This window comes from Balaenoptera borealis, assembly GCF_965194805.1.
Source record: "Balaenoptera borealis genome assembly, chromosome: 8".
Classification (NCBI taxonomy): Eukaryota; Metazoa; Chordata; class Mammalia; order Artiodactyla; family Balaenopteridae; genus Balaenoptera; species Balaenoptera borealis.
Window position 1 is genome coordinate 33,320,553 of NC_138865.1, and position 14,106 is coordinate 33,334,658.

General features: G+C 58.4%; 1 protein-coding gene across 1 annotated transcript; it reads right to left on the bottom strand.

The window, feature by feature from the left end:
* Positions 1-1,455: 1,455 nt before the first annotated feature.
* On the bottom strand, positions 1,456-13,650 carry LOC309633828 (NUT family member 2G-like; the record flags this gene model as incomplete). The annotated part of the gene is made up of 5 exons (XM_082403072.1): positions 1,456-2,247; positions 2,768-2,917; positions 9,899-10,010; positions 10,964-11,678; positions 13,635-13,650. The coding sequence occupies 5 exons, from the start codon at positions 13,648-13,650 to the stop codon at positions 1,456-1,458; spliced, it is 1,785 nt and encodes a 594-aa protein (XP_082259198.1).
* Positions 13,651-14,106: the final 456 nt, after the last annotated feature.

Here is a 14,106-nt window from a genome sequence, read left to right on the forward strand (position 1 = left end):
GAGCCTTTGGCCAGCAGGGAAGGGGGGTGAGGCCCGGGGCAGGTCTACAAAAGATCAGAGCATCTGAGTGCTTTAGGAGGAAGGGGCTTCAGAGGTGGGCCAGCACAGGCTGTGACGGAAGCTAAGCAGACTGGGAGGGGGGGCAGTTCGGGGAGACAGCAGGGGTCTGCTCCCTGCCCCTCATTGTTTGCTCGTCTCACCCTTATGAGCGGGTCATTTCCCCTGCTCTGATGATTCGAAGTCTCTGCCGGCACCCACAGGACGGTGACTGAGGCCTCCACACTCCTCAGCATGGATCCCAGCTCCCACCCAGATCTGGGGCCGCAGACACCTCTCCCCCACCCCTGCTGCCCCTGTGAGCAAGCTGTTCTTGTGAAACACGGTCATAGTTTGTCAGGAGGAACTGTTTTCTATGGGAATACAAATCAGTGTTGATACCAATACACACACATGTCCAGCCATGGGTGGAAAGGGAAGGGACAGTAGTTCTGGGGTGTCTTTGCACACCCCTAGGCCCCTAAGGCCAGTCCCCACAGCCACAGCCAGATGGGTCCTCCTCCCTCAGTTGAACAAGATGCTGCTGCACAGAAATCCCACAAGTTCCACAAAGGGGCCCAACTGTCGTTTCCCTTAGACACACCTGTAACAGGTGCCCCATGAATTTCCCCGCGCCCATTCCCCTCGTTGCATCCTCACTGGGATTAAGAGGTAGCTGCCTCAACCACTCTCCACATTGCAATAATCCCAGTGGGACTAGAGAACGCTCCCGCTATGACGAGGCAGACAGTCCTGTCCCCATGGCCAAGACTTTTCCTGTCTGGTCAGGCCACTCACACAGGAAACCCTGGATGAGCGGAGGGTCACCCCAGCGCCATCGCCTGGCCACTTCAGGGAAGCAGAGAGCAGCTCCATAAAGACAAGGGCCATCTGCAGGCTCCGTCCTAGAAACTGGTTAGTGTCCAGAGGGCTGAGAGGCACAAAAGCAGCTCTCCCTCCCCAGACGGTTCAGGGATGCAGAAGATGCTACAGATGCCCCAGAAGGCCCCTAGCCAAGCAGGCTTTAGAGAAGGGGATGATGAGGGGGTCCCTGGGGGAAGTGAGAGCTATGTGTTCCCAGGGGCAGCCTGAGGAGTCCTTGTCTATGTGGAGGAAAGGTTTGGCCACCTGTAGATCCATAGCTCCTGTGACCTCCCTCATCCTTCCTTCCTCTCAGGTTCGCTCTCTATGGAGCAGCTCAACACGAAGAAGATGACAGTGGCCTGAGAGCATTTCCCACCAAAACTATCTTTATTCACAATTTTCATACATCACTCCAAAAGTCCTGCCCACACCCACCTCCCCCACCTCCCTAACCCCCCACAATCCCAGGATCAGCTCTGGGGTGAGGAGGAGCCCCTAGGCTCCCCTGGGGGCCGCCCTGGGGGGCTCGCCCTGGAGGGCCGGCCTGGCTGTTCCCTACTGGCTGCAGTGCTTCCTCTTCTTCCTCCTCTTCCCTGTGACAAACGGGTCACGCTTTCTCTTTCTCGGCTGTGAGGGGCGAGCCAGCCCCAGAGCCAAGGCTGGCCTCGCAGAGACCCCGTGGCCAGCCCCGGGGATGGGCAGCTTCTCAGCAGCGGCTGGGCGCCCACACAGAGCCCGCTTGCTCGACTTGGGAGCGGCTGGTGGAGCTGGGCTGGGGCCTCTTCTCTGAGGGGAGGGGGCCTGGGGAGCACTCTGGGCCCCCCAACCTCCAGGGGAGGCCAGGCCTGAGGCAGGGGCAGGACTCTGGGACAGCCCGCAAGGCGGCAGGCTCTGCGGAGAGGCCAAGAGGGAGGCCAGGCTGGGGAGCGCCTCCTCGTTCTCACTGGACGCGTCCCTGGGCCCTCGGGCCTCCCGAACAGGAGACGCCTCTCTGAGAACAGACGCATCCCTGGGTCCCAGTAGAGGGCCAGTGCGCCTTTGACCCTGGGGAGGGGAGGGCCGTCCGGCAAGGAATGGAGAGACCTCCTGACGTCCTCGACAGGGAACAAAGACTTTGGGCCCGAACGGGCCAGTGTCTGCTCGGATGGGCCTATGAAGAGCCTCAAAATCACTCTCTGGTGGGCAGGCTTCATCACTGACCCCTCGATGGCGGTCTTGGTCGTGCCTCTGGGCACCTTGGCCGGTGTGGGACTCAGATGGACTTGAGCCCATTCCGGGTGCACTGTGGCTCGGGGCTGCCGGCCCACCTTCCTCCTCTTTCAAGTCCAGGAGTTGTTTCTGCACCAGCTGGTAGGAGGGAGGAGGACAGTGACGGCTCCACGCGCACGTGTGAGAGGAGGCGCACTGGGCAGTGGGACAATGGCCCTGGGGGGGAGGAGGGGACGGGTGACCCCAGGACTAGACTCCAAATACAGACACGGTGGCATGCCTGCCATCCTCCTGCACCTTATTCCCAGCTGTGTGTCCTTCCCTCCGCTCCCGGCTCCCCATCCTCTCCTTCCTATCACCCTGCGCTGCACCCACCCCAGAGAGGGCCCTTCCCCATGCCAGGCCTCCGAGGCAGGGAAGGGACGGACAGAGCCATGTGGGTCTCCTGCTCTGGGGCCCTAGCTCTCCCCTGCTCACTGGGGTCCCTCCGTGCCCTGGTCTTCCTGGGTATCCCTTGTCTCCCCTGTTCTACCTGCGATCCCTCCCTCCTCTGGCTCCCCTGAGCCACCTGGTTTCCCCTGTCCCCTGGATCACCTGGGGTCCCTCCCCCCTGGAGTCCCCTGGCTCCCTAAGTGTCCCTCTCCCTCCCCTGGCTCACTTCTTCAGGGGTGAGTCCTTCCTCCTGCTTCAGCTCCTCAGCAAGGGCCAAGACATCCAGCTGTGGGTCCGGGGAAAACAATTCTGCCGGGAATCGAGGATGAATGACTGCCTCCACCTCGGACAGAAAGAAGAGGCTGTGAGCATCCTTGGCCAGGAGTGGCCTGTGACACAAGAAGACCAGGAGGGAAAGTGAAAAGCAGAGACCCACCCCAACTCTCCTCCACAAGGCGGGGATGGTCAGCATACACACACACACACACACACACACACACAAACATGCACATACACAGTCACACACAAAAGAGCACATATACAGATGCACATACACAGACACACAAAGGCATACACACAGACACAAACATATACACACATACACCTGCGTAAACCTCCCCTAACACCAGGCTCAGGAACAAGGAGCTGAGCTTAAGTCCCATCGGCCTGAGCAGAACCCAGATCTTGGGTGCTGAGAGTTCCATGCCCTGGCATCTTGTAGACCCCAGGCTCCAGGCCCAGCCTACCTTGGTGACAGAGTGTTCCCGGGAACGCAGCTCGTCAGTGTAGCTCAAGAGACACGGGTCCAAGTAGGTGTCGTCCTCTTCCTGCTTCAGCTCATTTCCGTCCTTTCCACATTCTGCAGGTGACTTGCCTGTGGCTGAGTGGACGTGCCCCACCATCGCCTCCATCCTGTCCACATACTCCCTCACAGTCTCAGGGGGAATCTCCTTGGGCGCCTTGGGCTCCGGGGGCCACTGGGATCTGTGTGGCTTCGGGTGCGAGGGCTGGGCCCTGGGGCCGGACATCCTGGGAGCACAGGCTGAGGCAGAGCAGGAGGAAGGGAAGGAAGGTGAGGGACTCCCGGTCCACCTCCTGACCACCGAGCGCACGTTGGTGAGGGCATTGTTTGGGGGACGTTGATGTGGGTGTGGGAGGGGTCAGGACCATCTGAAGCCTCATGCACAGTTGGAGAGGGGAGGTTAGGGGGTCATCTAAGAGAGTCACAAGTAAGGAAGTGGGGAACCTCCAATTTTCTAGGGGTCTCCCCATCAAGCCCACTTCTTAGGCAGACTTAGTGTGGGGTCCTTTGACAGGGAGGTGTGAGAGGAGTTACAAAACTGACCAAGTCAATACCCCGTAGTGACAAAGGGCAGCTGAGACCCCACCCCCCCACCCCCCGCCTCGGTGGCTGTTTTGGTTGAAAGACCAATGCCCCTGTCTTGAAAGAAAAGGATCCACATGGGGACGGTGGCCAAGCCTAGGCCCTGTTACCTGTGCCTTCAGCTCCAGTGGGAAGCTGGGTGCCTGGCTGAAGGCGCACTTTCGGGGCTGGGGGCCCCCGAGGATCCAGCTTCGGTGGGGCTGGAGGAGGCAGGTCCTGCGCGCACTGCATCCACTGCAAATGCTGAATGTGCGTCTCCTCCTCGGCCGCAAATTCCATGAACCTGGGGGGTGACGGAGGCACAGGCCACCCTGAGAAAAAGGCCTGGGTTCTGGAGCCCAACAAAGGCAGCCAAGAATGAGGCACTGGGAGAGGATGTGCCTTGGGGCCGTCAAGGCCCTGTGAGGTGCTGTCCACAGCAGAGAGCTGCTCCTGGAAGTGATAACAAGATCTGGGACCCTTCCTGCCTCACCAGCACTGGAGGGCATTCAACAGCATAGACCCAGGTCGCTGAATTGAACCAGGTCAACGGGACACATGGCTGACCCAGGGGGCACCCTCCTCATGCCCCCGTCCCCATCCAGAACCACATGAAGGGCTGACAGCCAGAGGCTGGAACAGGCATGTGTTCCCCACAGGGGTCCTTGCCCGAATCCAGGACCCTGGGCTAGGACTGAGACTCCTGGAACATAGACCTGGAGACAGGGCCCAGGAGAGGCTGGACGATGTGGATTCTGAGCTTAGAGGAGAGGCCTTCCCTTCCTCTGAGAGGCGCTCGTTTGTTTGCTTTTGTTTCTTAAACCAAGGGGATTACCATGGAGCAAACACTGGAAGGGCCGGAGACCCTTGGGCCGACGACAGCTGGCTTCCCCAGCCTCTTCAGGGATGCCAGGGTACCCACACAGGGCACTTTTCATGAGGAGAGGGGGTCCCAAATCTATGTCAGTGGCCGCCAGCCACCCACCACTAAGGAAGCAGCAGGCTGGCGGGTGGAGCTCTTTCCCCAGCCCAGCCCATATGGCCGGAGTTGGACCCCTACTGGACACACAGCTTCACCCTGCTCCGTCCTGAGACCTTCATGTCAAGGCAAGGGTAGGTCAAAATCAGGGGAAGGCAGAGCTCCCGGTGGAGGAAGGACAGAAGTCTCAAACTCTCAAGGTGAGGGAGGGGTTTCTGGGGGACAGTAGGGCCCCTGGGCTGCGGGGACCCTGTGCTGGGTGACAGCCCTTCTCCTCTGTCCTCTCTGATGAGCACCCCCACGGCCAGACCCTGCCCTCACCCACTCGCCTCACCCTCCACGCAGCCCCTGGGCCCAGGACGCTGACTCACTTTTCCGCCCTCTCGCAGTAGATCATCCGGTCAAGGTTGCTCAAGCGCCGCCATTCCTGCACGGCCCTCCACAGTCCCTCCTCCAGCGGCATGTTGGGATTCAGGCGGGCCACGGATCGAAGCACTGGGCTGTAAGCCCTTGGGGTCAGTCTCCGGGCCCAGCCCAGCCCGCACCTGCCTGACCCCACCCGCCCATGTGGACCACACATCACTCAACCCAGAATGACTGAGCAACAGGAGGGTGAGAGGCGGGCGTCTGGGAGGGCAAAGACAAGCCTTCCCGGCCACTGCTGTCACCGCCTCACACTCACTCAAGGATGACCATCCACTCCCAGGCTAGAGCTGGGACATTGTGCCTTGGGGAGCTCTTTTCCTCCTCAAGGCTGCATTTTCATAATAAAAATCACCATCATCAATGAGGCGTGTCATGTGCCAAGCAATCTGCTAACACTTCATAGATTAGCCCAAGGCGTCTTCTGCACAGTCCTCTGAGTGAAGTGTAATTGTCCCCTTTTTACGAGGGACCGGAGGTTTAGGATGGAAATGCCTGCCAGGCTCACAAGTCTAGTGGGAGAGAGCCCACGCCCTTAGGAGAGCTCTACCATCACCCTGTTCCTCGTGGAATTCTCCACAACGAAGTGGAGGCATGCATAAAGCGCCCTCCTGGGCCCCGCGCTCCTCCCCCTCCTCTGAAGTGACCTCCCCTGGCCATGTACGCTCAAGTCCTGTATGAAGGACACGGCACCACAGGACAGTGCGGCATCCACTCCTTGGCTCCTCACCTTACACCACGACCCTCTCTGACTGCAAGTCTTCAGTCCATATTACCATGAGAATCATGGAAGAGCAAGCTGGCCAGACTCACAGGGTGGTGGGGCCAGTTGAGATAGGGCACATTTCAGTCCTGATGTCACGGACTGGCAGGCCCACCCTTGTGACCGACAATGTGCCTTCTCATAGCATGGACATCGCCCTCACACCTTCCTTCCAGTATCCTTAGAAAGCTAACGTGCAAGTCCATCCCCAGTTCCTCTTTATCTAAAAGCTCCCATAAGCTGAGGACCCCCTGAGCGTTCACTCACATGAGAAAGCAGGAAAAAGCTTCTGCATCAGGACTCAGGCGAAAGTGTCTCCGGGCCAGGGGCTTGATGTGCTGCCAACGTCGGAAGTTACTGTACTCTCTCTGGGTGTTAGAGGAGCCATCCTGCGAGACGTTGGGCTGGTTGGTGGCCAGGCGGCCCTCCCTGGAAGTGCCATGTGGCCATGGCCCAGAGTTCACTGGGCGAATGATAGGGGCCAGCTGGGCAGCTGGTGGTGGAGCTTGAGGAGGAAAGCCTGGGGTCCAGCCTCCCTTGCCAGCCTGACGTCCTCGAGAGGGAACAAAGACTCTGAGCACGAACGGGCCAGTGTCTGTTCGGATGGGCCTATGAAGAGCCTCAACATCAATCTCTGGTGGGCAGGCTTCATCACTGACCCCTCGATGGCGGTCTTGGTCGTGCCTCTGGGCACCTTGGCCGGCGTGGGACTCAGATGGACTTGAGCCCATTCCGGGTGCACTGTGGCTCGGGGCTGCCGGCCCACCCTTGTACTCTTTCAAGGCCAGGAGTCGTTTCTGCACCAACTGGTAGGAGGGAGGAGGACAGTGACGGCTCCACGCGCACGTGTGAGAGGAGGCGCACTGGGCAGTGGGACAATGGCCCTGGGGGGGAGGAGGGGACGGGTGACCCCAGGACTAGACTCCAAATACAGACACGGTGGCATGCCTGCCATCCTCCTGCACCTTATTCCCAGCTGTGTGTCCTTCCCTCCACTCCCGGCTCCCCATCCTCTCCTTCCTATCACCCTGCGCTGCACCCACCCCAGAGAGGGCCCTTCCCCATGCCAGGCCTCCGAGGCAGGGAAGGGACGGACAGAGCCATGTCGGCCTCCTGTTCTGGGGCCCTACCTCTCCCCTGCTCACTGGGGTCCCTCCGTGCCCTGGTCTTCCTGGGTGTCCCTTGTCTCCCCTGTTCTACCTGCGATCCCTCCCTCCTCTGGCTCCCCTGGGCCACCTGGTTTCCCCTGTCCCCTGGATCACCTGGGGTCCCCCCCCCTGGAGTCCCCTGGCTCCCTAAGTGTCCCTCTCCCTCCCCTGGCTCACTTCTTCAGGGGTGAGTCCTTCCTCCTGCTCCAGCTCCTCAGCAAGGGCCAAGACATCCAGCTGTGGGTCCGGGGAAAACAATTCTGCCAGGAATCGAGGATGAATGACTGCCTCCACCTCGGACAGAAAGAAGAGGCTGTGAGCATCCTTGGCCAGGAGTGGCCTGTGACACAAGAAGACCAGGAGGGAAAGTGCAAAGCAGAGACCCACCCCCACTCTCCTCCACAAGGCGGGGATGGTCAGCACACACACACACACACACACACACACACACACACATGCACATACACAGTCACACACAAAAGAGCACATATACAGATGCACATACACAGACACACAAAGGCATACACACAGACACAAACATATACACACATACATCTACGTAAACCTCCCCGAACACCAGGCTCAGGAACAAGGAGCTGAGCTTAAGTCCCATCGGCCTGAGCAGAACCCAGATCTTGGGTGCTGAGAGTTCCATGCCCTGGCATCTTGTAGACCCCAGGCTCCAGGCCCAGCCTACCTTGGTGACAGAGTGTTCCCGGGAACGCAGCTCGTCAGTGTAGCTCAAGAGACACGGGTCCAAGCAGGTGTCGTCCTCTTCCTGCTTCAGCTCATTTCCGTCCTTTCCACATTCTGCAGGTGACTTGCCTGTGGCTGAGTGGATGTGCCCCACCAGCGCCTCCATCCTGTCCACATACTCCCTCACAGCCTCAGGGGGAATCTCCTTGGGCGCCTTGGGCTCCGGGGGCCACTGGGATCTGTGTGGCTTCGGGTGCGAGGGCTGGGCCCTGGGGCCGGACATCCTGGGAGCACAGGCTGAGGCAGAGCAGGAGGAAGGGAAGGAAGGTGAGGGACTCCCGGTCCACCTCCTGACCACCGAGCGCACGTTGGTGAGGGCATTGTTTGGGGGACGTTGATGTGGGTGTGGGAGGGGTCAGGACCATCTGAAGCCTCATGCACAGTTGGAGAGGGGAGGTTAGGGGGTCATCTAAGAGAGTCACAAGTAAGGAAGTGGGGAACCTCCAATTTTCTAGGGGTCTCCCCATCAAGCCCACTTCTTAGACAGACTTCGTGTGGGGTCCTTTGACAGGGAGGTGTGAGAGGAGTTACAAAACTGACCAAGTCAATACCCCGTAGTGACAAAGGGCAGCTGAGACCCCACCCCCCCACCCCCCGCCTCGGTGGCTGTTTTGGTTGAAAGACCAATGCCCCTGTCTTGAAAGAAAAGGATCCACATGGGGACGGTGGCCAAGCCTAGGCCCTGTTACCTGTGCCTTCAGCTCCAGTGGGAAGCTGGGTGCCTGGCTGAAGGCGCACTTTCGGGGCTGGGGGCCCCCGAGGATCCAGCTTCGGTGGGGCTGGAGGAGGCAGGTCCTGCGCGCACTGCATCCACTGCAAATGCTGAATGTGCGTCTCCTCCTCGGCCGCAAATTCCATGAACCTGGGGGGTGACGGAGGCACAGGCCACCCTGAGAAAAAGGCCTGGGTTCTGGAGCCCAACAAAGGCAGCCAAGAATGAGGCACTGGGAGAGGATGTGCCTTGGGGCCGTCAAGGCCCTGTGAGGTGCTGTCCACAGCAGAGAGCTGCTCCTGGAAGTGATAACAAGATCTGGGACCCTTCCTGCCTCACCAGCACTGGAGGGCATTCAACAGCATAGACCCAGGTCGCTGAATTGAACCAGGTCAACGGGACACATGGCTGACCCAGGGGGCACCCTCCTCATGCCCCCGTCCCCATCCAGAACCACATGAAGGGCTGACAGCCAGAGGCTGGAACAGGCATGTGTTCCCCACAGGGGTCCTTGCCCGAATCCAGGACCCTGGGCTAGGACTGAGACTCCTGGAACATAGACCTGGAGACAGGGCCCAGGAGAGGCTGGACGATGTGGATTCTGAGCTTAGAGGAGAGGCCTTCCCTTCCTCTGAGAGGCGCTCGTTTGTTTGCTTTTGTTTCTTAAACCAAGGGGATTACCATGGAGCAAACACTGGAAGGGCCGGAGACCCTTGCGCCGACGACAGCTGGCTTCCCCAGCCTCTTCAGGGATGCCAGGGTACCCACACAGGGCACTTTTCATGAGGAGAGGTGGTCCCAAATCTATGTTAGTGGCCGCCAGCCACCCACCACTAAGGAAGCAGCAGGCTGGCGGGTGGAGCTCTTTCCCCAGCCCAGCCCATATGGCCGGAGTTGGACCCCTACTGGACACACAGCTTCACCCTGCTCCGTCCTGAGACCTTCATGTCAAGGCAAGGGTAGGTCAAAATCAGGGGAAGGCAGAGCTCCCGGTGGAGGAAGGACAGAAGTCTCAAACTCTCAAGGTGAGGGAGGGGTTTCTGGGGGACAGTAGGGCCCCTGGGCTGCGGGGACCCTGTGCTGGGTGACAGCCCTTCTCCTCTGTCCTCTCTGATGAGCACCCCCACGGCCAGACCCTGCCCTCACCCACTCGCCTCACCCTCCACGCAGTCCCTGGGCCCAGGACGCTGACTCACTTTTCCGCCCTCTCGTAGTAGATCATCCGGTCAAGGTTGCTCAAGCGCCGCCATTCCTGCACGGCCCTCCACAGTCCCTCCTCCAGCGGCATGTTGGGATTCAGGCGGGCCAGGGATCGAAGCACTGGGCTGTAAGCCCTTGGGGTCAGTCTCCGGGCCCAGCCCAGCCCGCACCTGCCTGACCCCACCCGCCCATGTGGACCACACATCACTCAACCCAGAATGACTGAGCAACAGGAGGGTGAGAGGCGGGCGTCTGGGAGGGCAAAGACAAGCCTTCCCGGCCACTGCTGTCACCGCCTCACACTCACTCAAGGATGACCATCCACTCCCAGGCTAGAGCTGGGACATTGTGCCTTGGGGAGCTCTTTTCCTCCTCAAGGCTGCATTTTCATAATAAAAATCACCATCATCAATGAGGCGTGTCATGTGCCAAGCAATCTGCTAACTCTTCATAGATTAGCCCAAGGCGTCTTCTGCACAGTCCTCTGAGTGAAGTGTAATTGTCCCCTTTTTACGAGGGACCGGAGGTTTAGGATGGAAATGCCTGCCAGGCTCACAAGTCTAGTGGGAGAGAGCCCACGCCCTTAGGAGAGCTCTACCATCACCCTGTTCCTCGTGGAATTCTCCACAACGAAGTGGAGGCATGCATAAAGCGCCCTCCTGGGCCCCGCGCTCCTCCCCCTCCTCTGAAGTGACCTCCCCTGGCCATGTACGCTCAAGTCCTGTATGAAGGACACGGCACCACAGGAGAGTGCGGCATCCACTCCTTGGCTCCTCACCTTACACCACGACCCTCTCTGACTGCAGGTCTTCAGTCCAGATTACCATGAGAATCATGGAAGAGCAAGCTGGCCAGACTCACAGGGTGGTGGGGCCAGTTGAGATAGGGCACATTTCAGTCCTGATGTCACGGACTGGCAGGCCCACCCATGTGACCGACAGTGTGCCTTCTTATAGCATGGACATCGCCCTCACACCTTCCTTCCAGTAGCCCTAGAAAGCTAACGTGCAAGTCCATCCCCAGTTCCTCTTTATCTAAAAGCTCCCATAAGCTGAGGACCCCCTGAGCGTTCACTCACATGAGAAAGCAGGAAAAAGCTTCTGCATCAGGACTCAGGTGAAAGTGTCTCCGGGCCAGGGGCTTGATGTGCTGCCAACGTCGGAAGTTACTGTACTCTCTCTGGGTGTTAGAGGAGCCATCCTGCGAGACGTTGGACTGGTTGGTGGCCAGGCGGCCCTCCCTGGAAGTGCCATGTGGCCATGGCCCAGAGTTCACTGGGCGAATGATAGGGGCCAGCTGGGCAGCTGGTGGTGGAGCTTGAGGAGGAAAGCCTGGGGTCCAGCCTCCCTTGCCAGCCTGACTAACTCCAACAGCTGGAGCAGTCACAACGGTCCCCATCACAGGGGTTGCTATGAATTCGGGTGCAGGACATGCAGCACTCCTGCTGAGGGCCCCTGGAGCGCTCCAGTTGAGGGGGGCCTGAGTAACGACAAAGGTCTGAGTCTGGGGGGCCTCCACTGTCCTCCCTTGTGACCTGACTTGGACAGTGAGGTTGCAAGCCCCAGGGGCACTGGGGCCACGGCCACCATTAGCCACCAAAGGCGTCCTGGGGAAAGCTGGCAGCAGCAGGCTGCTGCCAGGAGGGAATGCTGGGGTGAGGGGACGTGGCAGGTGCTGCTGCCAGGGTGGCCGGTGCTGGGCGCCAGGAATGGGTGGAGGGAAGGGCACTGCCGTGAAAGTAGACAAGGAGGCACCGGGGTTCATGGTCACATCCGTTCCCAGCACTGGACATGCTGTGGAGGCAAAGGAAAGGAGTGAATGGAGGAGGAGAATGGGCAAGTGGGACTGAGGCTTTCTGTGGCATCAGAGTGTAAATCTCCACAGGTGAGGGACACTTGGACAAGGGAAACTGTGCAGCGTGCAAATGTCTTCAAGTGATTTTCATGCCCTGACCTCCAGTTGAGAATTATTCCACTGGTGACCCCGTGCCCATCCACCAAGGTCCCTGACCCCTGTCTGCCGAGAAGAAATCGCCTCAGCAAGCACTGACTTGGAGAGCCTCCCTAAGGCACCCCCTGGCACCTAAGCCTCACAGGCTGTCTCCCAAGATCTGGAACTGTGTGGACATCCGCTCTGTGAGAAATGCCCCTCAGCCGGCGTACTAGCAGGTAGGGACCTTCTCCAAGGTAAGTTCTAGGCACCCAAAGGCCCTTTGTGGACAGGTATTGTGTAAAATATTAGGGCCCCACCTCCTCCTCAGTCCTCCTTTTCCTGATGCTCAGTAGAAATCCCCTCTTTCTTTCCTAGCCTCACAAAACAAAACAAAATGCTGGAAAATATCTCTCTAATGGAATCCCGATACAAACCCATAACACTGGCCCAGAATGCACCTGCATCTCAGAACAACCCACAGCAGACACGTAACATGGGCCAGGTCCTGCCACCCCCTCCCCAGTGCCCAGAGTCACTGTCATCACTCAGGAGTTCTGTTCCTAGGAGGCGGGGGGTGGGGGGAGTGGTGTGTGAGAAGTAGGCGCGTGTCCCTTAGATTCTGTCATTTCACAGCCAGTGATGGCTGCAGAGGATTAAACAAGGGCCAGGGAATTGTCATGTTACATTGGTCATGGGACTACAGACCGCCTGTGGTCCTTCCCCCTCCAGCTCCCAATAACGGAAAGACAATCTGAGAAGCAGGCAGAAGCCAGTTGCCATGGCGATCAAGTTGTCTGGATCACATCCCTGTTCAGGAGAACAAGGTACACACCACGGTGCACCTACTTAACCAGAACAGGTGTCATAGGACGTTTAATAATAACACAGAAGATCGTCTTCCTGCCCCTGGGCTACACTCCTTCCCCCTTTAAAAGAGGAAGCAGCCTTCACAGACATTCCACCCGAAACAACCCCACTCCACATCTGTCCCCTGTCCATGAAGGAGTGACAGGAAATATGAACAAACTCTTCCTCTCAAGGCAGCCTGAGGGTCCACCATGAGATACTGGACGAGATGAAGTAGGTCTGAAGTACTGCGATTCCACAAAAGGAAGAACAATTCAGAGCAACTCAGGAACCTGAGCCCTCTCTTGGCTGAAGTTACACGGTTGCCCATCCCCTGTTGAATCCAAAGCAACAGTTGCCTGAACTGAGAAGTGAGCTCTGGGCTGGGAGGAGTGGACGAGGTGTGGGCTGCGGCAGTTAGAGTAACCTCCTGCCTAGCTCTCGGAGAGGACACTTCACTGCAGGTGTGGCCACACACAGCCCCACTGAATAGTTTTCTCACCAAGACCATCTCTCCCCACGGCCCCCTTAGATACAGTATGCTCCTGTTCAAATCCCTTAGAAAGATATGGTGAGGCAAGCTTCAGGTGTCTCAGGAACACAAGACAGGTCTAGGCTTTCCTCATGACCCTCCCTGTGTCACCACCAGGACATCACACACATCCTTACACACACGTTTCAAAGTGGCTTGTCTCCCTTCTAGAAAGAATCAACCTGCCTGCTGCCATCCTTTCTCCATAGCCAGGGCAATTCCTCTTGATCCACCTCCAATGACCCCTCCTCCCCAGTGCAGTCTCAGGTTTCTTCAGGCTCCCCAGTCTCCCCAGGTGAAATGTCCTCGTGTGTCCAGGGCTCTCTTCTCCCTCTACTTCAGTCCAACTGTGTGCCCACCGTGAAGTGTCACGTGTGAACCCGAAGGATGTGAGGGATGGCAGGGTCTCTGAGAACACACCCCCAGCCTATAGGCTTACCTCCTTCTGAAGCCATCCTGCAGGCTTGGGCACGGACTACTGCTGCCTGGTAGCCTCAATGAGAAAAGTCAAGACCAGGACCCAGAGAGTGACCTGCTTCAACAGACGCTCAGGATCCAACTGAAGGAGGGGCACGTTTGAGTCATAACAGTAGAATGTGGCTGAAACATTCTGCAGTGGGGGAGGGGCAGAGGGTACGTTGGTCTGGGTAGGGTGGGGGTGGGGAGACATTCCACGAGGGCTCTGGCAGGTAGGCAAGAACCGGAAGTTCCTTCCACCTCACACAGTGGCAACACAATTGGCGTGTGCCTCTTTACGCAGTTTATACACTGTTTTTTTGATTCACGGCACCGAGGTTGGACTTGACGGTCCCTTCCTTTCACTTCTTTTTCCATCAACCTAGTTTTGTGTCCCTCAACACACTCTGCTTCCTACCTGGCTCTTGACTTACTTCAACAGAGACTAGACTTTC